Source organism: Cheilinus undulatus, linkage group 18 (genome assembly GCF_018320785.1).
Source record: "Cheilinus undulatus linkage group 18, ASM1832078v1, whole genome shotgun sequence".
NCBI classification, from domain to species: domain Eukaryota; kingdom Metazoa; phylum Chordata; class Actinopteri; order Labriformes; family Labridae; genus Cheilinus; species Cheilinus undulatus.
In genome coordinates this window covers 34,572,359-34,596,757 of record NC_054882.1, presented here as the reverse complement: position 1 = coordinate 34,596,757, position 24,399 = coordinate 34,572,359, and the positions used below count along the sequence as shown (strand labels likewise).

Below are 24,399 nucleotides of genomic sequence, written 5' to 3'. Positions count from 1 at the left end.
GTTTATTGAGTACTAATGAAAAAATGGTGATTAAAAACCCTGCAAAGAGTGCATAGACCTTCAAACAACAATTTTACAGAAGCACATCCTAAAACCAGTGTAACCAAAACTCTTCCAGAAGGCCTTGCAAATCATTGGCATGACTTGAATATTACGACAACAATCTGATATTATAATTTTTATGTTTTTTAAATTTATCATGGTCCTTTTGATTACAAACAAGTTTGTGGAAATGTCCAGTATTGTTTTTGCATCTGTTTAAATGGTTTCAATGACTACTGATGATGCATTAGGAACTTGAAAGGTCATCCCTTCTCCTGGGGGAAGATTTCACCACTACCTGTTGTAACTTTGTTTTGAGAGGCAAGGGGACACTCCTCCTAGATGGAAGCTCCAGAGAATATTTGAGTAAACTGTGAAAGTTTGGAAAAGCATGTCTTTTAGGTCACACACTGATGTTGCATAAAAGGCCTGGATTGCAGTCTACTGGAACATGTTCTCGAATGCAAGTTGGTAGTTTTCTTCCACGCAAAACTTGAGCTATCATGTCTTCAAAGATCTTTTTTTATGTCATGCTAGAAGCCCAAAGCCCTCCTAAAAGTGTTGCATCAAAGTTGAAAGCACCTAACCGCTTTAAAATGCATTTGTATCCTGTTGAAATACTTAGACCTGTCACAGGAAGTAAATGGCTCAGCCTGAACTCCAAAATTTATCCAACAAACTTCAAAGTATTTACAATTTAGCAGGGTGTCATTATACTTTGATTTTATAATTATATATGAATATAGCATTGCTGATACGACATCAATACCTGTTTCGATAGCACAACAATTAAAAAATGTAACAAATATTGAACATTTCTTTGTTTTTAGTTATCAAAAATTGCAAGCAGTCTCCTGTGTACTGTAGAGACTATAGTGAGAATGTTTCACAATTCTGCCTGCGTGTTTGTGCAGTGACAGTGTGCAGGAGGTTGTTTGCAGTATTTGATGGATTCATTCCTTCTTTATGCTCCTTTCTTAGGAAGTAAATCAATATTCTAAAGCCTTGGTAATTTTGGATACTATGTGTCATTAAGACAATGGAGATTGTGTCATTATAAAACATGTGGTAGTGAAAAAGTATCAAAGCATCAAACATTTTGACAGCCTTACTATGTGCTGCTGTAGGTCTCATTTTTCTGGCTTTCACCAAACCCACATTCATCCATCAGACTGCCAAATAGTTAAGCATGACTCATCCATCCAGAGAACAGTGAACAGAGTCCAGTTGCAGTAAGTTTTGCACCACTAGAGGGTTGATTGTATTGCAGATGGTGATGCGAGCCTTTTATGTGCCAGTCTATCCAAAGAAAGTTGTTTCACTGAGCTCCTGAAGCACTATTTGAGAGCTGATTTGCTTCCAGAGGCAGTTTGAAGCTCTGCAGTGAGTGATGCAACAGATGACAGGTGATTTCTTTGTGCTTCAGCACTCGTTGGCCCCTCTCTGTGAGCTTGGCTGAGCTGTTGATGCCGCAAGATGATTTCACCTCATAATAGCTGCACTTACAGTTGTCCTGGATGGATCTGACAAGGCAGGAATTTCACAAAATGACCTTTGGCAAATGTGGCAGCCAATTATAATGCTATGTTTAAAGTAGATCTTAGCCTTTATTGTTCAGTTCAGATTCTGGATGCATTTTCATGTAGATTTCATGACTATGTGCTCAGTTTCTGCTGTGTTCAGTGTTTAGTAGGGGTGTCCTAACTGGTTCAAAACACAAATTTGACATCAATAGCTCATATTCATAAATTTCTATTAATATGAGCTTGGCTGAATTGAGTGACAGGTAGCTGCACCTTGTCTGTTTACCTGGAGGCCCAAGAACCACCCCACCCCCAGCCCCACCTCTCTGCCTGTTACTGAACTGATCAAAACTCAGTTTGATCCAAATTGTATAGTGCCAATTCATAGCTAGTATTTTCTCAAGACACTTAACAAAGAGGGTAAACCTCTTCACGTTATTTAATTATGATAACCCAAAATTAATCCACTATTGAGAGGCTCAGAAAAAGAGAGGGAGATGCAGAAAAGGAGAAGAGGAAGACGCAGAAAGTGAGAAACCAGCAGAGCAACAGCAGTGAAGAAATCAGATTTGTGGCTTTCCTGGCCATAAATCTTTCTTCAACTTAAAAGGTAGAGTTTTCCTTTAAACATGGTTACCCTATTACTGGGCTTCATAATCACCTTTTCATAAACCAATGGGTGACATCGCTGAGACTGTGACAGTCTGTGGTTTATCCTCAGACTTTTGGCTTTGTTTAATAGCATTTTCCTTTCTTTATCCTATCCATCTTTTCTGTTTGTGTAGGCGTTGTCTGCAGGAATTCAGAACCGCAGCCCAAAGCCTGGCCCAACGGCCCAAGACCTAGAGTTGGGCTACTTCCTGGAGACTGGCATGCAGAGAGCCCATGTCATTCACTTTAAGAATGGGTAATTTTTTTTTTCTTTATATATTAGTTGAATGATACATACATGAGAACCCAGCTGCACTCAAGACTGGAAAAGATCTGAAGCACCAAATAAGCCCACACTGAAATTGTGGCAGGACTTGGAGTATAAATCTCAAAGATGTTCAGTAAGAATTTATTTTTCAGGGAATGACCCTCTGTTCAACTCCAGAGGGTCAGATTTTTAAAAACTTTTTAAGGCGTTGTTATTTTACAAATGTCTTGGGTTTTATGTTGCTGTAAATTCTAAAAAACAGTAAAAGAAATGTTCACAAAAAATCATGACTAACAGTGTGTTTGTCGTACTTTTACATGTTGATATGTAAGGCAGAGGGGGGGCTGAAAATATTTTTATTTGCCAGAGGGGGGCCCAACAGAAAAAGTTTGGGGGCCCTGGTCAAAATCAAATCAGTTTGCCCTGAGAGTGTCGGTCCTGAGATATCACATAAGTAGGCATGGGGAAGTCATGAGGTTCAGTGATCATGACTTTTGACTTATGACCTTATAAACCTAGTCAGTGAGTTAGGTTGGATGTCTGTGCTACATTTAAAGATAATCGACTGTGAACTACAGATAGATGAGCTGCTCGAAAACAAAATACCTCCAGCAGAGCATAAAAAGAAAATGTGTTTAAGGCATTTACACACCTATAAAACTTTCTACTTCTTGTCGTTTTTAAAGGGGTGTAAGTTGCCCAGCAGAAACAAAGAACAACCCTTTGTGGGCACTGTCCACCCACTTTGTAGTCATCGTGTTTCAAAGCTGCTGACAGGTTGATAAAAGCAACAAAAAAGTGTGAAAAATAACATACGCAGTGCAGCAGAAAGCAGTTCTCACAGAGTTGTTGTTGTTGACTAGATCAAATCTGCACTATTTTCTATGTTTGTAGCTGTTAAACCCTACGTTTGTTTACTGCTTTGCAATGTTATGCTCTTCCATGGGAGAAGAGGGAGAGTAAAGGAATTAAAGTACTGTAGATACTGCAGGTGGGCTCTTTTTATCCTAATTCGGCCCTAGTGTCTGGTAATAAGATTTCATCAAGAACTTATGAGTTCAAACTTTCAAAAGAGAAAATATAGTTCACTAAAATTGCCTTTCATAATTCCTGACCATAACAACTTTAAAAAAAACTCCCCCAGCACACTCAAATGCCTTGCACAGCATGAAATATCTACCAAACATAAACAAACATCAAAGACATGAGATGTAAGTGTTACTGTTGAGGATGTAGTTAACTCTGCTTTCCAGCATCACCTTAAGACAAGCTTTTGCTGTGTCATGTTGCAAACTAGTGCAAAGAAACATCTGCTGATGCTGCTGCTGAATATTTACGAGTACGCTGACTCACATTTCGAAAAAAAAATTACAAATATTGGATAGGAAAATATTGTATGCTATGCAAATTAATGTGATCAATGCTGTCTAATCTAACGTGTGCTTTACTACCTGTTTCCTCTCCTCATTTCTGTAGCAATCTGACACGAGGCGTTGGGCGTTTCCGTGAGATTCTTCGGGCTGTTGAGACCAGAACCACTCAGAGCCTGCGCATGGTAAGACAGGCTTTTTTAAATGTTGGCCCAGATGAAGAGATGGTTAATGTATCACTTCCCTCACGAGTCTCCTTTGACCTAAGAAAAGAACAGTTTGTGGTTTTTGGAAATTTGCTTGATTTCTTTCTGAGACTTGGATTTAAGAACTGCAAGTGTCTGGCAACCTCAGGGAGTTGGAAGAACAAGAAGAAAGAGGCAGTAGCTCCCTACTTTCCATTTTGGCTTCTTTTTAGTTTTAGTTTATCTGATTCAATAAAGCAATTAAAAAAAATAAACATAGAAGATGAGCACATAAGTTGAACACATGATGGAGTTTACACACTTCTAACATTTAGCATGTTGCAAGGGCTGAGGTAGTTCCAATGTAGGCTTAAGTTACAACTCATATCTTACACATAGCTCCGAGTAGGTGTTAAGTCCTCCATAGAATATGGTTGTCATGGTGATTGCTTTGAAACAAGGGATTAACTTGAAAGATGAGGAGGAGCAGAAGTTGTGACTTTCAGCTTTTAGCTTCTTCAGAGACAATTAGGGTCAAGAGGCAGTGCAGCATTTAGAATGACATGTTTCACTGATCAAGCCATATCTGCGACAATATCTTCATAATTTAACATGACGCTTTTCAAGTTAAGATGAACCCGATGTCTTCATGGTCCAACCAATGAATGGCAACTTAAGTGTGGACATGGGCAACTTTATGGCACATATTCAGAGTACCATTGGTGGTACCATTCTTACTGGGTTGCACGTGTACGGGCTGCACCAAACACTGTTACAAGCAACTTTTGGAGCTCTAATAACTGTAATTCAGAAAATACAATTCTCTTTTATTATACAAACAAATGCACTGCCACCACATGTCATATTGCAGCCATCTAACTCAGGAAGATCAATTCGTTTTTTGCAAAAATGTCTAATAATTGCTTTAAAAATATTGCTGCTTTCCTCTTAAAGGGATATTTTGTGATTTTTGAAGTTGGATTGTATGAGGTACTTGGCTGTAGTAGAGGCATTAACCTCCAGTGATTTCTGTGAAAATTGCTCCTGTGGTTATTACAAGCGCAGAGAGATCGGGAGCATACTGGCTGTAGATGGGAACATTTTATCTGCATAGTTTAACGTGTTTTGCGTTAAAATGGGCCAAGAAAATATGTTGGCTCGCCTGTATGCTGTGTCGAAATCATACAAAGCACTTAATTTCTCTTAAAAAAAAACCCTCTGAATCAGGCGCTAATTTATGATGCAGCTTTCAGCTGTTGTCTCCTTCTGCATTGCATTGTTATCCCTTGAACAGCTGTGGGGGTCTGCAGGCTACTAAAGGATTAATAACACCACACCAAGCGAAAACAAAGATAATGTAAGTGAGAAGAGGAGCCTATTGAATATATTTGAATATGTTTTGTAAATTTGTATGATGTTGACTTTATTGGTAGCCCATATTACTGAAAAAATAAAAATAACGCTTAAACAATAAAAAACTAAACTTAAACAAAGCAGTTTTGCAAATAAAACTAAGCTGAACAAACAGACCAACCAGCATTAAAAACAAACTAAAACTAAACAAAAACTGAAACAAACACTGAAAACAGAACTGTTATAACATTGATTATAACAAATGAATCCACATCACAGTTTGCACAGAGGTAAAATTAGTATACTAGAAGGAACAGAAGCACCCAAATAAACAGATGGCTGATGTGTTTGTACCAGAGTGTCACTGACCAGTGTGCTTGTGTATGTGTTTGCGTTTGTCTGCAGACCATTGCCAGACAGCTTGCAGAGATCTTGCTAAGAGGAATGTGTGAACAGAGTTACTGGTCTCCTCTGGAAGACCCACCATCAGTGTCACCTTTGGACGATCCAACACGGCAAGGACACACTCACAGTAAAAACTACAGCCTGAGCCGACGCCCACGAGTGTACTCAGGAGAGAAGTAAGTGATGATGCGTTTGTTGATGTGAAAGCAGGAAGTGCAGTGGAGACCAGCCAACATGGCTCCTTAACAGAAGCTGATGCCAGTGTTCTTGTTTACGAGTTGTTCTCCAGATCTTCTCCTGCTGACTTTTTCCTCCGTTTGCCCCTGTGCTCCTCCTCTTATCCCTGTCCAAGTCCATCTGCTTGACTTTTTTCCTGCGTTATTCCGTCCTAGTTTGTTTTGCCCTCAAGAGAACACAGAAGAAGCGCTGCTGCTGCTGCTCATCAGTGAATCCATGGTGAGACACAAACACTTTTTGGAAAATGTTTCACACTCCTCTCTAAAGCAGAGGATCCTCAGAGTTCATGACAAAGTGCCATTTTTACATCTATACCTGCGCTTGTGTGATTCAGGCAAACCGTGACGCTGTCCTGAGCAGAATTCCCGAACACAACAACGATCGTATCATCAGCCTACAGTCTGCCTCTGTGGTGTATGACCTGCTGACTATAGCTCTGGGCAGGAGAGGGCAGTACGAGATGCTATCAGAGGTGAGTAATCTCTCTGTGGACTGCTTAGTCACAGTCGTAGTGATTGTGGAAAGTGTTTCAGCCCACATCCCTCATACACCCACATAAAATTACACTTTAATTCTTTTTCACATTCATTTCCCTTCACAAATTAATGTTTTATTACAGTCTAATTGGCTTTACAAAGGCTGGCTAGATGAAGCTGAAGAGAAACCTGATAACACTAATGAAATTTGTCTTTTGTTCGATGTCTCCAGTGTTTGGAGAGAGCCATGAAGTTTGCCTTTGAAGAGTTCCATCTGTGGTACCAGCTCGCCCTGTCACTAATGGCAGCTGGGAAATCAGCTCGTGCTGTTAAAGTCCTTAAAGAGTGTATCCGTCTGAAGCCTGATGACCCCACAATCCCACTGCTTGCTGTAAAACTGTGTATCGGACCTCTGCACTGGGTAAGGATAATTCTGCAGACAAAAAATTCAACACTGTCTGTTGTTGAAAGATCTGAGAGACTTTTACTCTGGATCTGTTAAGTGCTGTATGTAGTTATGAACTGGTGTCCATGGCCTGACCCTACAATCTATAGCATGTAGAAAGAGACTTTGTCAACTTTCACTCCAGAGGAGTTTCACTGTGAGCATAGGTTATACAAATTAGATGGCAGCTTCGCTTTTTTTTCTTAATATAATATTTTTCTTGCACAAATAGAGATCTGCAGCCTGTTGCACCAGCTGTAAGTTAATAATGTCTCATGTTATGTTGGAAAGTCCAGCCTAAACCCTAAATAATAAAAATAATCATAATAATCATAATAATGTTTATTTGTATAACACTCATCAAAACCAACATTACAAAGTGCTTCACAAAAGCATCAAACTCCATCACTGAAAAACACAATAAAAAGAAAAGTAATCATTGATTTAAAAGTAAAAGAATACAACAAGTAGTAGTAACATATTTGACAGACTAAATAGAAGAATAAGAAAGGAAGGAAAAATAGTATAAAATATTAAAAACCTAGACCAGTGGATAAATTAAACAATCAAATAGACAAGGGATCATGGATAAAATACAATTCACAAGGCAGCTTTCTGATAAAGATAATTTTTAAAAGGGATTTAAAAGAAGACACTGATGTAGCTTGTTTGAGATCTTCAGGCAGATCGTTCCACAGCCGAGGTGCCCTACCAGCAAATGTTCGGTCACCTGAATCTAGCAGAGTTACAACTTTAGTTGCAATGTTATTTGGTTGCATAGTTATTTGGTTTGGTAGAGCATATTGCTCAAACTATTTAAAATGTTGTCACAGCTGTGATATTTTAATTCAGCTGACTGATTAGTGAAAGTATCTTTAATGCAGTGTTTGTTACTGTGCTGTCTACCGAGGTGTATTGTCTGAGAACAGAGTAATTGCTGAAAATAACTTCTGCTTACTGCCTTCAGTCAACATACAGTGATGAAAATATGTCAAAGCATTTTAATGAAGTGATAGTTCAACCCTATACCCTCAACCTACAGCCACTGTAAAATAACAACAGTAACACTGAGTGGTGAAATCATGTGTAACGTTATAATTTAACATTACTTTGTTGTTGGATGGCAGAAATGATCTCTGCTCATGGAAAGTAAAAGCCAGAGTCCAAAGAAAGTCAGCATACATCTCTGAAGATCATGAAGAAGACTGTTGACACCAAGCAGACAGTAAAATCCTCAGTTCTTCGTCATCCTACTTTTAAAAGCTATCACCCAGACAGCAACATTTTACAATGAACTTCACCCCTACCTCACAGATTAAAGTGTAAGCATACATTGAAACTATCTTAGTTGGTGCAAAATCTTAAACACTAGTATGATCTGAATTATTATTAAAAGAAGTAATGCAGAATTATTAAAAAGAAAAGCAGAGAATAGACTGAAGAACAAAAAAGACAAGGAGGGAGCAACAGAGTACTTGCAAAGACTTGATGCTGTCATGCTGTAACTTAAACATGATGTTTAGATTGAACAAAATCAAAATACAAAGTTTCACTTCCTACAATTCAATTTGATATGATATGACATGATATGATAGGATACGAAATGATACAATGCAAAACATTAACCTATGTGATCTTGTGTTTCTGTCTCTTATAATGATGAAAGAAATTATGATAAATTGATTTAAATTGTCAGGGAAATGTGTTTAGTGTGCTTTGTTTTTCTTGAATGTATTAATCTCACATAACCACAACAGTTAGCTGTTATAATCCTACATAGCCACAAAGAAAAGCATGGCTTCAAAACATTATCCCTCTTGCATAGAGCTGAAGTTAATGAAAGCAAAAATACATTAAGTAATGCTACCAACTCAAATTTGAAAGCAATCCAACATTTTTATGGCACAAGGCATACTTTATTCACTAGGGGGTCACCAAAATGAGTACACCACCAGCTGTTTGTGTTAAATCATGTAGCTTGTTCCAAAATCTCTTCACTTTTCATCTTTTTACCTCTCTGTGTTTCCCTGCTCCTGTATCCAGTTAGATGAAGGGGAGTGCTTTGGAAAGATGGTGATTGACATGGGAGAGAAAGCAGCCGAATTCAGAGCCAAAGGCTACCTAGCTATTGGGCTAGTTTACAGCCTCAAAGCCACTGATGGTAAGTCTTTGTATTTGTTCTTGTACAGTTAATAAAAATGTCATTAAGAAATGTGTATTTCTTTTTTGCAATAAAAAAACAATAGGATTCATCTAATAGTTGAAATAATTCATTATGGAACATTTTACTTTAATTAAATTCAAGAAGTGCATAGTAAATAGTATGTACCAATTTTGTTTCCTGTTATCCATGTAAGGGTTTCTCTTTCTGCTACATGAAATACTATGATGTTCTTTCACAGCCTTTTTTAGTGTAGTTGTATAATGTATGCCACTGAGTTCTCTGCCCATCCCTGACTCTGTCTCTCTGCATCTCTTCAGCATCGTTGCGAAGCACTCAGGAGGACTACCAGAGGAAAGCTTTGGGAGCCTTCCAGAGGTTGGGACTGAGCCATGTGGCTCTCTGTTTTCTTTTTTACACCCACAGTTTCCCTCTGAGGGATTTTGTCAAAGCAGAGACCGTTTCTCAGTGCAACAACATGAAAAGTGTTTTATGTGTAATGTCTTGTAGATCAGTTTTATAGCGTGCAGTGATCCTCGGATGCTGACTTGAACAAAGTGCAGAAAACAGAAAATTGATGTGAATGCAGTTACAAAAACATGCCCTATTTATTTACCTTTTTTCACAGCTAATAAGCTGTATTAACTTAAATAATGTTATGCTTGAGTGCTATTTACAGGCATGCTGCCTTCTGAAACTTTATTCAGCTGTTCAATTTGTTGTACTCTCTTTGATTTTAGAAAGAGTTCAAGGTTCTTTTAGACTAAATGCCCAGAAATTCCTTAAGCCATCTGTGAGAGGTTTTCAACCAAACAGCTATAAAGATCAGATATAACAAACCAAACTCAAAACTACCAGGATTCACCAGTGCCTTCATGAAGAAAATCACCCAAATTTGTGATTCACCCAATCTGATTTATTTAATGAAAAATAGTATTGTTTGGACCTCAAAGGATACAAAAAGAAGAAGAGAAAGAAAAAGAGAACTAAGCAATGGAACAAAACAAACTCAGTGTTTTTCCCTGCACACTGAAAATAGCCCTGGGACCCATTTTTGGTCTCAACCCACCAGCTAAGAACCACTGAGCAAGACAACTGGCTGTAACTATGCAGGTATTCTTAATATTAATCATCTTAATATACTTAAACCCCTATCCTTCCCCACCTTATTTAATACAAGTGATGCACCAATTTTAAATTATGGGCTAATACTAGCTGGAAATAAAAATTTTATTGATTGCTGATACCCCTGTTTTCTCCATTACTTCTTTTGGTTTTAAACTCCCAAAATATTAACTTTTTTCTCACGTTTAACCATGAAAACTGATCAGAGTTTGTCCAAATTGTGACTTCCTATGCTAAATAAAAAAACCTCTACCTTGAATTAGTATTGGGTACTTTGAGAGATGCCATCAAGTCAGTGGCTCCTATGCAAAGAAAATTTGTTGATTCCAAAGATGGTCTGGAATGTAGATCTGATTAAAAAATTGTATTATATTTGTGGTGAGTTAATTCTAATACGTAAGAGTAATTTCCACTAATAATTCCATTGACAATACAGTCAAATAGATCATTGAACTCAATAGCTCTCAACTGATCTTGTAACTCTAGTACCCACCACCACCCCCCTAACCAGAAAACTGTTGGCCAAATCCCCTGACTATTTCAACCACTTGATGATAAGTGTTGCAGTTTGGACCTTAGCTGGAAAAAATGATGAATAAAGAAAAAGAATGATATACAATAAACATATTAACAAAGCATGTCATCACAGAAGTCCAAGGCATACATTTTATTTTAATCTGATTTCCTTGATAACACGAATCTAGCTTGTTTTGTAGAGACGCCATATCAGCAGACACCGTTGTTAAGCTGGTGCATCAGTGCATCCCTACTAAATACTAACATTTATCATACTGATCTGAAGAGACTTGCTTACATTTTACAATAAAACATTTAAAAGTGAGCATGTTGGCCTATTACAAGGAAGCAGGAGTACATTGATATGTGAAGAATTCTACACATGCATGTACAGGGTTATACCAGCAGCAAAGAGATATGATGCATTACTCATAGCTGCTTTAGCATTCAGCATTTTTATATGGATTAGAGCCTTTTTTTATTGTATTACAAATTATTTTCAAATGTAAGTTCTGAGGAATTTAAAAAGATTTGAACATCAGAATTTAGGAAAACCTGTAGGGCACTTTGTCAACCTGCATAATTTGAGCTTGTGTGCTTGCAGATTTTTACAGTCATATAAATATTTTATGTTGAAAAAGTCTTTAAAGTGTGTATATATTTAAAATACTGATACAATTCCTGCACAGACACATTTATTTCTCCTGAAGACTGTGAGTTACAGGCAAAATTTATTTCATTAACCTGTAATGTAAAATTTATATACATACTCTCCATTATTTATCACAGTTTTGCAGCGCTGCAATGTATCCCCTGTTGTTTCATTCATTCTTTCTTCTTGTTAATCAACGTGTTGCCATTTCTTGTGGTGTCTAAATGTTTAAATATCCTCTGGTTTGATTTCTTACAAGTTGCTCTGTTGTTTTTGCTGCTGCAGCGACCTAATTTCTCCACAGGGATGTTTAAAATTTCATGGAGGCTTATTAACTTTTTATTCAGCATGGTTGAAAACACAAATTCTCTCTCTCTCTCTCTCTCTATTTTTTTCTCCATAGAGCTCAGAGTCTGTCTCCTACTGATCATCTAGCAGCTTTTTATTTAGCCCTGCAGCTTGCTGTATCCAGACAGGTAACACAATCTCTAATAAGATCATAAAAACTGTGGAGGTTTGTGGCATGAATGCCAGATAGTAAAAGTTAGGGAAGGTTGTTTCATTTTACACGAAACTCTGTATCCCAACTGTAGAGAAACCTGTAGTTTGTATATGTGTGTAGATCCCCGAGGCACTAGGCTATGTCCGACAGGCCTTGCAGCTTCAAGGGGATGATGTCCACTCCCTCCACCTGCTGGCTTTGTTGCTCTCTGCTCAGAAACACTACCACGACGCTCTCAATATTATAGAGATGGCTCTCTCGGAGTACCCTGAAAACTTTAAGTAAGTCCTGCAGGCTACCAAAAACTTATGCAAAGCATTCTCAGAATGTTTTTCTCTATGTTTTAGGGACTTTATTCTGTGTATATGTCTGTGTTGTGTGTTGCAGTCTGCTGTATACCAAGGTGAAGTTGGAGTCAATGTGTAGAGGACCGGAGGAAGCTCTCCTTACCTGTAAACATATGCTGCAGATCTGGAAGAGCTTCTACAACCTAACCAACCCCAGGTATGCACATACAGGCAAAACATTGACAAGCTTTAAAATCAGATGTTGGTTTTGGTTTCTTCCATTCAAATCCTTGGTAACTTAATCAGATTGCACAAATAAAAATAACGGATGTCTTTGCAAGGGAGGTTTGAATGTGTAATGTGTAAACCAGTTGCAAGGAAAAAAATACCCAATAAAAAGCAATAATCTCTGAAAACAGAAAATCTTTGCAAGAGTACATTTACCACAAATGCAGAATGTCTTCCTTATTGTAGCACCACTTAGGCCAGAGATGTACTTGCTGTTAACTATGCATACATTCTTAGACACACGATGGTTACCACGCATCCCCTGCATCAATTTGACACGCCAGCTGTGCACATTATTAAAAAATGAACGTGACTTTGATGCGAGATACAGTATACATGTGTGGTAGGGGCAGAATGGAGGCAAAGAAGCTGTGACAGTGAACCCTGCAACACACTGCAAACAAGAGCTGAGAGTTTAAAAGACAAACTGATACACCTAGCCTGTAATTCTCCCCATGTGTATGATATGTCATTGTCACTGTACAGAGACATACATGTCTGCCAAACCAGGGATGATAATAATAATAATAAAACACTAAACAAAGAGACAGTGGGGATGACTCTTTCTGTTTTCAACAGCCTGAGCTCTCTTATGCACCCTCTAGAGCAGTGATCATCAACTGGTCACCCGCGGGTCAAATCAGCCCCCCCAAGGCTCCCAATCTTGCCACAAAGAGATGAATTAATTCAGAAAATTTGAGGAGGAAAAAGATGTTTCAGCTTTTAAGTGTTGTTTACTAAATCAACCCCAAAATGATCAACATTGCAACAGTTTTTTCAGGATGACTTAATGCTTGAACGTTTGTTTGTTGTTGTTTATTTTATGTATTTATTTATTTATTTTTTACAGAAATCCCCCTTTTAGCTACTATTAGTAAATATGATGCATGGTAAATACATACTTATCAGTCCTGGCCTGATTAAAAATGCAGTTTTCAGAAAAAAGTGTACTAGCATCAAACCAGGTGATGAACAACATGGCAGCCTCAGCAATAAGTAGCTAAAATAAGTCAAGCGTCCCCTTGTAGCTGGCTGCAGTATAGGCATCAGGGCCTGATCTCAATGCTAATACCTAAAAATCATTTAGTTTTGTATTTACATGTATCTGAAAGTCCAGTCCCCAAAGTGTCTGCTAGGATAAAAAGCTGGCCATTATACTAAAGTAGTTGATGACCCCTGCTTTAGAGGTATCCTAGCAACACACTTATACAGTTTTGTATTTACAGTTACCCCCATGACACAGCCAAACACATACACAAATACAAGGAGAAATGGCAACTATATCTCTGGACATAGTCCCATACTACTGTGCTATGATTGGCTTGTAAGGCTAATTGGTTAAACGCAGGATTTTCACTAAGGACACAATCGTTTATGTTTTACAAACCAGTTGTCTATGTCATGTGCATTTGTACTTAAATATGTTTTCTTTGCCACTGTAACTTTACTTAATGTAGCAAAGCGCCATGCATATGCTAGATTAATGTTTATACTTTGTAATAAAAGACCAAGAGAACAGTCTAGCCCTATTTTTTCAAGTGTCTCATGATAACATTTGTTATTAAATAGTGCTATACAAATACAGATGAAATAATTGATTGCCATGTATTTCTCTGTGGCAGTGATTCAGGGCGTGGCAGCAGTTTGTTGGACAGAGCCATAGCAGACAGACGGCAGCTCAACGCCATGACTCTGCCTGACTTCAGTGATCCTGAGACAGGTAGAGTCACACAAAAAATAAAACAAGCTTCTCTAATGCAGCACAGCCAAAGGGTGTTGCATATTAACAGTGTTTTATTTCCCTCCTTGGATGTAACATCACAGGAGAATTAGTGAATTCTTGTGAATTATCTCCTCTCATTTCTGGCGTATTCAGTGCTGAAACGCATTAGGACGCACTGAAATGTCTTTGCTTAGCTTAAAGAGAATTTGACCAGCTCTTTTAATGGATGCTATGCTGAGTCAATTCACTTCTACGTTCACACTGCAAGCAAAAGTGACCCAACTCAAAAAGATTTTTTTTGCTCACATGTGACTTAAAAGTTACACATGATTTGGTATCTTGAAATCAAAGCGTCTGTAGGTCAGTGAGTAGAGTCCGTCGCCTTGTATCTGGAAAGTCAGGGGTTCAATTTCAAGCTTCTGCAGCACATATTTATGTGTTAGTTTACTCCAACTTGCTCCCACTGTTGCATCGGGGTGTGTGAATGTGTGTGGATGTGTATGAATAGGATTAGCTTGTTATACAGATGGCCACGGTACAAGGAATGCATGAGTCAGTCTGGCTCGATTAGAAAAACACTTTTCAAGCTCAAGTCCACATACCATCAACTCCCCTTCAAAAGGCTTCTTCAGTTCTGGAGGCTTGGGCCAAAGTAAAAAGAAGCCTCTGTTGACCCTTCACATGCTAATGATCTGGGCGGTCACTTGAGAGTCGTTGGCCTAGTTTCACCTGTGGGTGTGTCCTCCTGAGCTTCTTCAGGTTTGGCTGCATTGTTATTAGGAGATATACAGTGTCTTTGTCCACCATCTCCGTTCAAAAAAGGTTTTTCCAGTTTGACATAAATGGCTCCCTTGACACCTTTCTCAAACCAGTGATCTTCTCTGGCCAATTTTAATGCTGCTATCCTCAAAGGAATGTCCTGTATCCTTCAGTTGTAAGTGAACAGCCGAGTCCTGATCAGATGAGTTGGCTCTGCTGTGTTGGGCTGTGCACTTGTGTAAGGGTTGCTTTGTTTCCACGATGTGAGAGTCTATGCAGTCCTCAGTGCATCATACATCATATGCACCCCATTATTTTGTTTGTCCCTGAGTCTTTTGTCCTTAGATTGAACCAGCCAGTGTCTCAGTGTGTTGATGGGTCTGAAGTGTAATGGCATGTGTTTTTGAAAGATCCTCCTGAGTTTCCCCAACACTCCAGTCAAGTAGGAAATACTAATGCTATCAATGCTGTGATGCTTGCTGTTCTCTTCTTCCCTGCTTGTATTCAGTTTCCTGTAGGACTTCCTGAAGGCCCAGCTAGGGTACCTTCCTACTTTTTAGGAATACTATATTGCCAAAAGTATTTGATCACCTGTTTTGACTCCCATGTGAACTTCAGTGACATCCCATTCTTAATCCATAGGGTTTAATATGACGTTGGTCCACCCCTTGCAGCTATAACAGCTTCGACTCTTCTGGGAAGGATTTCCACAAGGTTTAGGAGTGTGTTTATGAGAATTTTTGACCATTCTTCCAGAGGCGCATTTGTGAGGTCACACACTGATGTTGGATGAGAAGGCCTGGCTCTCAGTCTCTGCTCTAATTCATCCCAAAGGTGTTCTATCAGGTTGAGGTCAGGACGCTGCGCAGGCCAGTCAAGTTCATCCACACCAAACTCTCTCATCCATGTCTTTATGGACCTTGCTTTGTGCACTGGTGCACAGTCATGTTGGAACAGGAAGGGGCCATCCCCAAACTGTTCCCACAAAGTTGGAAGCAAGGAATTGTCCAAAATCTCTTGGTATGCTGAAGCATTCAGAGTTCCTTTCACTGGAACTAAGGGGCCAAGCCCAGCTCCTGAAAAACAAGCCTACACCATAATCCCCCCTCCACCAAACTGTACACTTGTCACAATGCAATCAGACAAGTACCGTTCTCCTGGCAACCACCAAACCCAGTCTCATCCATCAGATTGCCAGGTGGAGAAGCGCGATTTGTCACACCAGAGAACGCGTCTCCACTGCTCTAGAGTCCAGTGGCAGTGTGCTTTACACCACTGCATCCGACGCTTTGCATTGCACTTGGTGATGTATGGTTTGGATGCAGCTGCTCGGCCATGGAAACCCATTCCATGAAGCGCTCTATGCACTGTTCTTGAGCTAATCTGAGGGCCCCGTGAAGTTTGGAGGTCTGTAGTGATTGACTCTGCAGAAAGTTGCCGACTTCTTCACACAATATGTCTCAGCATCCACTGACCTCGGTCCGTCATTTTATGTGGCCTCCCACTTTGTGGCTGAGTTGCCAATTGCTTCCACTTTGTTATAATACCACTGACAGTTGACTGTGGAATATTTAGGAGGGAGGAAATTTCAGGACTGGACTTGTAGCACAGGTGGCATCCTATCACAGTACCACGCTGGAATTCACTGATCTCCTGAGAGCGACCCATTCTTTCACAAATGTTTGTAGAAACAGTCTGCATGCCTAGGTGCTTGATTTTAAACACCTATGGCCATGGAAGTGATTGGAACACTTGATTTCAATTATTTGGATGGGTGAGTGAATACTTTTGGCAATATAGTGTATCCTCTCAGCTCTAAGCTGGAGAGTTCGGATGACACCTAGCTTATGTTCGTGCAGATAGCAGGAATTAAACAGTAGGTACTGGTCTGTATAGGTAGGTTTCCTGTAAATTTTTACACTGAGACTTCTATCCTCCTCCACCTGGACTGCACAATCCAGTCCTTGGTGTTTGAATGCCCAAAACAGATACAGATCCCTTTGAATGCATTGTCTAAACAGGATACCTTGTGTGTAAATACGACATTCTTGAGTAATACTCACAGTTCTGTACTGGCTGGATGGGCAGAACCCAGACTTACTTAAGTGGCCACCATGCTAACTTCTTTTAGCATTTTGTTGTGTACGAAGTCTTTGCTGTTCATTTATACATACAGGTTATCTGAGGATCATGACCAGTTCACAAAGGAATATGATGCAGGCTGCATTTTAAAAGTAGGTGAACTGTAAAACAGAAAAGGATCTGATCATATGACCAGTCGAAGGAACAGAGCACTAAGGCTTGCAGTGTGAATGTAGTCTATGTTGGGCACCTTTTGGACATCAGCAAACAGAATTCAATTCTCCTATCCTCTTCTCATTTATTATTACACTATCCTTGTTTTGACCAGAAAACAAATCCTTGTCAGTGATGATTTTATTATGAAGGAATATCACGTTAAAGTCTATATACAGCTTCCTCCCTCTTGTTTTGTATTGATCTATTCTTCCCTTTTTCTACAGATGTAGAATTGTTTTTTCTGCAGATAACTTTTACTTTATTAGTGTCAATGAGTTTTAAAACCTGCATTTCATTGGCAACATTCTGTTTTATTTATTTATTGTTCTATTTGATACAATGCTGCTTTATTTATTTGTTATTTTGATTTTATTTAAAAAAGGACATAATTGAAAAATTAATCTCAGTTTGTAGAAAATTCTAGGTAGAGACAGTGAAGTATGTTTTCTTTCCGTTCTCTATTTCTTGTTTGATTTCACTCATTTCTGTTTTATTTCCTTTGTTTGTTTTAGTCTCAGGTTCTTCATCTTCTCACTCTGGTTCTGAACTGGTCTCCCCAACCTCCCTATCCACTTTTTCCACCTTTTCCACTATCTCCTCGCCACTGTCCTCTCCTTCTTCCCCTGTCTTTATCCTCCAGCCTCCTCCTCTCCCTCCACCTAAAAATCCACCCTTCCTCCCTCCTCCTCCTCCTCCTGCGCCCACCAAGACCAGGACTCACTCCTTTTGCAACCACGTCACTCTGCGCCAGCTCTCCTCCAATAGTAATCCACCTCCAGGCACACTCAGTCTTTAGCATGGTGAAAGGATGGTGGAGTGACAGAGAAAGTACACAAAGTTTTTGGGAGATTGGCTCATTGGCTAAGTTGTGTTTTGTAACGAGAGCTTTGCCAAAAATGCTGTAATATCTGGTGCTCTGAGTTAAACTGTTAGCTGATGAATATTAAACCCATAACAACCTCTAGAAGATGACATTTAGCACAAAATCAGCATATACAGAACTGGAACATGAACCAAACTCTAGGTTGAGGTTGTACTGCTATTAAAACTCTTCTCATTTGGGTATCTGGAGTATCTACAGACCTCCAAAAATAAGCCAATCCAGCCATCTTCTTGTGTTTGATAAATATAATTCCAGATCAATGAGGCTCTTACACAATGGGAGGAAGTAAACTAATGATATTAATACTGCACACTTACGGGTTATTTAGCAGATTGTTGGTTGTGTTGAGGCCTTAAAATTGTCAAGTGAGTGGGCAACACAAAATAAAGACAGTATATAGCCACATCTTTCTGTCTACAAAAGTCTTCAACTCTCCCTTTGGCTAACAAGGAGGGTAACAAAAAAAAGTCAAAACAACATACAGTTAATAACTTTCCATTCAGAAAGTCCTGGTTGATGCTCTTCTTTGGGAGTGTTTTCTTCATTGCTGTCTGAACTACAGCTGGACTGCTGTGTTGCCTCAGGCAGCCATGTTTCTCCCAAGAGAAAATTTTCATGGACAGGTGCAGCTGTATTTATGTTGATAGAGAAGGAGATGATTTAGATTTAAAGGGCACACACTACACCAAGCTTCCTGGGAAAGCCTCTCTAGAGCTGGTTTATACAGGGTCAAAAACCTCCTCTTGTGCTTGATTCATATTATATTTTGACCAAAGCAAGGCACACATGTTTCATCTGGTTCAAAGTCACTTAAATCCTCTTTCTTCCCCATTCTGATGCTCAGTTTGAACTTCAACAAGTCGTCTTGACCACGTCTACATGCCTAAATGCATTTAGTTACTGCCATGTGATTGGCTGATTAGCTATTTGTGTTAACAAGCAATTAGACAAGTGTACCTAATAAAGTGGCCGATTTGTGTATGTCAGAAGAAAATTATGTTTTTTCTTGTGTTATTATTATTATTTAAAGACCAAAATGTGTTGGGTTACGATACTTTCCAAATTTCCCTCTGTGTTTATGAGTCCTAGTCTCAAGCTCACAACCTTCTGAAGACTTGAATCAGTAGAAATATAAATTTTATAGTTAAGAAGAGATATACCCAGTTATATCTGTAGAAAATCTCTTTGAGATATATTTGATGTGCAGGTAAATGCATATGGCAGCAGGGCTGTGTAAGTGGAAGTGATAAAGAATAAGCAGTGATGGTTTCTGTTTTAATTGCTTCTTTAAACAAGTTTTACATTTAGGAAGTTCATTTCATAGAGCCTTTAACCTCATTTAACCCCATCAGTTAACACCCATTCCATATACTATATTTTTATTTTTTCTATTTTTTGTTTTTATTCTTTATTTCATACAGAAACATGGTCAAGTTCTGATAAAACTCTTTCTATGTTGTAGCTACATCCGAGCTTATCGCTGCGGAGGCAGCCTTGCAAATGCCATCACTACCATCTCGTTTTCCTTAAATGACCCTGATTGGTCTGAACCATATTTGGTGCAGCACAAACGTTGTAGATTGGAGCTTTTCAAGATGGGTTTGCCTGATCACAGACATGGAGTCTGCCAAATCTATCTGCTTTGCAAGGTTAACCATCACCAGGCTTATACGTGAGACCTGTGACAATTAGAAAACCAGTTCAGTAAGATAAAGTTCCTGTACTCCATGGTATTCTGAAAAACTCTTGTTACATGTTTTTGATCACATTTTCCAAACTGTCAATGTTGATAGATACTACAGGGTTCCTGCATTGCATTGAAAAGTCTTAAATCAGTCTTAAATGTAAGGTTGAAAAATGTCTAAGAAGTCGTATTTTGTTTGTTAGAGGTCGTAGATTGTTGGGGTTTGAATACCTTTTCAAAATACACCATGTTCCACATTATTATGCAAATGACATTTTTCTCTTATTTTCCTAAATATGAATGCAAATGACAGAATATTTTTCAAGTCACCATTAGAGCATAATTCAAATATTTCTGAACAAACTTCATAATGATAATATTTTTTTGTTTTAATAAAAACCTCAAAATGCACTGTTCAACATTATTAAGCAGGCCACAGGTTTCAAGCAATATGGGAAAGAAAAAGGATCTCTCTGCTGCTGAAAAGTGTCAAATAGTGTAACACCTTGGACAAGGAATGAAAACATTAGATATTTCATGAAAACTTAAGTGTGATCATCATACTGTGAAGAAATTTGTGGCTGATTCAGAGCACAGATGGGTTCATGCAGATAAAGGCATAATGAGGAAGGTTTCTGATGGACAAATTCCCCTAACCAATGCTCACAAGCAGAAATGGTTGCAGTGGGCCCAGAAATACATGAAGACTCATTTTCAAACAGACTTGTTGACTGATGAGTGCTGTGCAACCCATGATGGTCCAGGTGGAGGAGTAGTGGATGGTTGGTGGATGGCCACCATGTCCCAACAAGGCTGTGGCGTTAGCAAGGAGGTGGCGGAGTCATGTTCTGGGCCGGATTCATGAGGAGAGAGCTGGTAGACCCCTTAGGGTCCCTAAAGGTGTGAAAATGACCTCAGCAAAGTATATAGAGTTTCTGACTGACCACTTTCTTCCAAGGTACAAAAAGAAGAGCAGTGCCTTCTGTAGCAAAATGATCTTCATGCATGACAATGCTCCATCTCACGCTGCAAAGAATACTTCTGTGTCATTGGCTGCTATGGGTATAAAAGGAGAGAAATTCATGGTGTGGCCCCCGTTCTCCCCTGACCTCAACCCTATTGCGAACCTTTGGAGCATCCTCAAGCTAAAGATCTATGAGGGTGGGATGCAGTTCACATCAAAACAGCAGCTCAGGGAGGAAATTCAAGCAGAAAGTCTACAAAAACTCACAAGTTCAATAGATGCAAGAATTGTGAGGGCGATATCAAAGAAGGGCTCCTGTGTTAACATGTAACTTGGCCTGCTAAGATGTTTTTGATTGAAATAGATTGATAGATTGAATAGATTGAATCCTAATGCTGCAAATTCAATGAATGATCATTTTCAGTTCTTTACAACCTATAATATCTTTTCAAACTCTGTTGTGCTTAATAATGAGGAACAGTGCATTTTGAGGTTTTTATTGAAAAAAAAATTGTTATCATTATGAAGTTTGTTCAGAAACATTTGAATTATGCTCTAATGGCTGATGACTTGAAAACTATTTTGTCATTTTGTTAATATTTAGGAAAATAAGAGAAAAATGTAATTTGCATGATAATGTGGAACGAGGTGTACACTACTCAGTATGGAAAGTACTGGGAATAGTTGACAGGGAACGGAACTATTATCAAGTAACATGTGCAAAAGTGGAATATTTGTGCAATGTTTCACAAAGATCTGTTAAAGCATTCTTAAGATATGGACTAGATGGATGTACAAACAGACAACAGGAAAACACAATACCTCCTTCTTGGCTATCACCAGCATGGAGGCATATACAGTAAAGGTTTCTAAACTTAGGTTATGGGAATCAAAGCTGTTTTCCCCCATCACATGGTGCAAAAACTTGATTTTAATGTATGTACCTAACCAATACAATTACAATATCTAGCGGGCTACTTTTGAAAACCATGTTTCTTTCTTATCTCAGAGCACTGGAGGATTACTGCCAGAATTTTCTTCTCACTGACACATCTACTAAGTTCACCAATGAGCTGATGGCCCAACAACTTGATTTGCCCTTAAATGATGTACGACACAGTTTCAAGTTTAACCAGTTAATCAAACCTGACAAGCATGGACAATGAGGTAAACTAATCCATACAAAGTGCAGTACATGCTTTCTACACTCACATAGTGTCATTTCTGGACCTGCTCTTAATCCGTGCATGTTAACATGCTGATGCTGTAAGTACTGATTTGAGTGACATCGAGACTTAATGGACTCTCGGCCGTTGCTTTTTATTCACTCAAGGTTTCAGTTGAACTTCATTAAGACACATTTTATGTTCAAAGTTTATGACCACGTGGGATCTTGTAAACATTTATAGTTCTTCAGCTCTGCTTTTCCCCACCCATTTGTCTCCTGTTTTTTTTAAATGTTTTGCATCTTCCTTGTCTGTTCATTAATTTGTCCTGATTGCAAGTTCCAACCTTATGTCGTCTCTCCTTGTTGCCATCTCTTCTTCTAACAATGCTTCCAATCTCAAACTGTTTTTTGATAAATAATTTAGCTGCATTGAAAAATCTTTCCTTTATTACCTCTCCTGAATGTTATTTTTCTCAGCCAGCCTGAGAGCATTTACATTATTAAAGCTGTGAATGTAGGTCCATTAATATGATTAGAACATTTAGAGCTAAAACATATTATTTTGGTAAAATATATATTACTTTAAAGAGTGAGTACGTTCTCTTGTGTGCAGCATTCATCATTTCAAAAGCTCTGTGAGTTTAATATGGCGCTGACATTTCTACTTAAAAAAAAAACAATGGTGCTGAAATGTCAAATAAATGTTAGTTACTCTGCACTGTGCCTCTTTTTAAGGGTACATTTTACCCTGAGATGATGTACTGTAAAGCAGAGGAGATAAGCCTCTTTCATGCTTTCAGTTATTCAATCTTTGACACTATTTTGATTGCAGATTAGTGCTTAAAGGGTTCATGTGGAAGCATCTTTTCTCATCTGGCTTAATCTGTAGAGCGACTGTGAAGGAATAAAAATGTCCTCTTCTCTCCTTTTTTTTTGGGATCATTAATATCTTAATAGTTTGGTTAATCTCTGCCTCTCCCGCTCTTTTAATCATTAACAATCGTCTTTCTGTTTTTCTCACATCCCTCCGTTTTTAAAGGCGGCCTTCAGGACGCTAACACTCTTGGTTTTTCCTCCATGTTTTCTGTTTGTAAGTAGCCATCTAACCTTCATCTGATCTTCCTTTTTCCATCCATTGTTCTCATCATCATCTGGTCCACGGCGACCTTTCCTGATGAGGTTCTGATATATGTGCAGTATCTGCAGGAAGTAAATATCTTCATAAGCCTCTGCTTTAACCTGATGTCTGCAGCCACTTTCCAGTATTCCAAATTATCACTTTGATGGTTTATGATTTAAAGGAATACAATGACTAAAAGGAAAATGATGCTGTGCAAACAGACATGTAGGAATCAACTCTGGAATTTGCTCAGAATATACTGGAATACTTATTAGCACAACAGGATGCTGAGAACATTTCTGACACCTACAATACTGTGCAGAAATTTAAGGCATGTTTGGCCCAAAAATTGAGGCTGTATTAAGGCGTAGATGTGGCGTATCTGTGTCTTGTATTTGGAAGACTCGTTTAGGAAGAAAAAGTTAAAGTACAAATACCCAAGTGCGAGCTGGTAGTCTAATGGAGATTCTTCGAGATGCAGTTTTCTGACTTTTCTTAGCTAAAAGTACAACTACTTTGATTTGATTTTACTCAAGAAGAAGTTAAATTACTAGTCTATAAATGTAGCTATTTAAAGAAAGAGTTTTTTTAATTTCAAGTTGTTATTTTTGATACTCCAGAGACTGAGGTTGAAAGTAAAATATGACCTTTTTATCATGTGCAATGCAAGGCAAACATGACTACAAATCTCAAACCAGAGCATACCTTGATAACAAAATGCAGTGCGGTAGCAAATTTTGGATGTAATATAAATTAGTTACTCTTGCTATGTGCTCTTGACCATCATGTGGTAACATAAGCCAAGCAATAGGGCAGTTTCACATGGTTGTATAAAGCTTGGGCCTCCTCTTTTTGCCTTCCAGTTTCTGTTTTTTACTCAGTGACAGTATTTGAAATGTAGCAAAGTAAAATACTTCCCTTGAAATTTACCCGAATGAAGTTAAAATTAGTTGTTTAAAGCATTAAAAGAAGCACAAGTGCACAGTAAAGCTACTCGATTACAGGCTGAATATAATTCACCACACCAGCACCTCTCCTCTCAAAGGCATCTCTGGTTTGAGTGAAGTTGAATAAGCTAGCACCAAGCTAGCTCAACTGTTCACAAAATTTAACAGCGATATCCATACATACATCCATTTGTTATCAAGCTGTGCTGCTACACTGCCTGGCCAAAAAAAAAGTCGCCACCAAAAAAAAGGTCACACACACTAATATTTCGTTGAACCGCCTTTAGCTTTGATTACAGCACGCATTCACCGTGGAATTGTTTCAGTAAACTTCTGCAATGTCACAAGATTGTTTTCCATCCAGTGT

The 24,399-nt window shown here is 38.6% G+C and overlaps 1 protein-coding gene across 3 annotated transcripts in view; it reads left to right on the top strand.

Annotated features, from left to right (window-relative positions):
* The window catches only part of ttc7b (tetratricopeptide repeat domain 7B), a 52,018-nt gene that overhangs the window by 7,099 nt on the left and 20,520 nt on the right, over window positions 1-24,399 (top strand). The window contains exons 6-18 of one of the 3 annotated variants that reach the window (XM_041812175.1): window positions 2,351-2,472; window positions 3,961-4,039; window positions 5,798-5,973; window positions 6,190-6,253; window positions 6,369-6,506; window positions 6,743-6,931; window positions 8,999-9,116; window positions 9,437-9,494; window positions 11,813-11,885; window positions 12,032-12,192; window positions 12,299-12,415; window positions 14,109-14,206; window positions 23,005-23,055. In XM_041812175.1, the coding sequence (XP_041668109.1) occupies window positions 2,351-2,472; window positions 3,961-4,039; window positions 5,798-5,973; window positions 6,190-6,253; window positions 6,369-6,506; window positions 6,743-6,931; window positions 8,999-9,116; window positions 9,437-9,494; window positions 11,813-11,885; window positions 12,032-12,192; window positions 12,299-12,415; window positions 14,109-14,206; window positions 23,005-23,055 (1,444 nt within the window). Of the gene's footprint in view, window positions 1-2,350; window positions 2,473-3,960; window positions 4,040-5,797; window positions 5,974-6,189; window positions 6,254-6,368; window positions 6,507-6,742; window positions 6,932-8,998; window positions 9,117-9,436; window positions 9,495-11,812; window positions 11,886-12,031; window positions 12,193-12,298; window positions 12,416-14,108; window positions 14,207-17,778; window positions 18,031-23,004; window positions 23,056-24,399 lie in introns of all 3 variants that reach the window. The other 2 variants (XM_041812174.1, XM_041812176.1) reach the window with 2 other exon arrangements.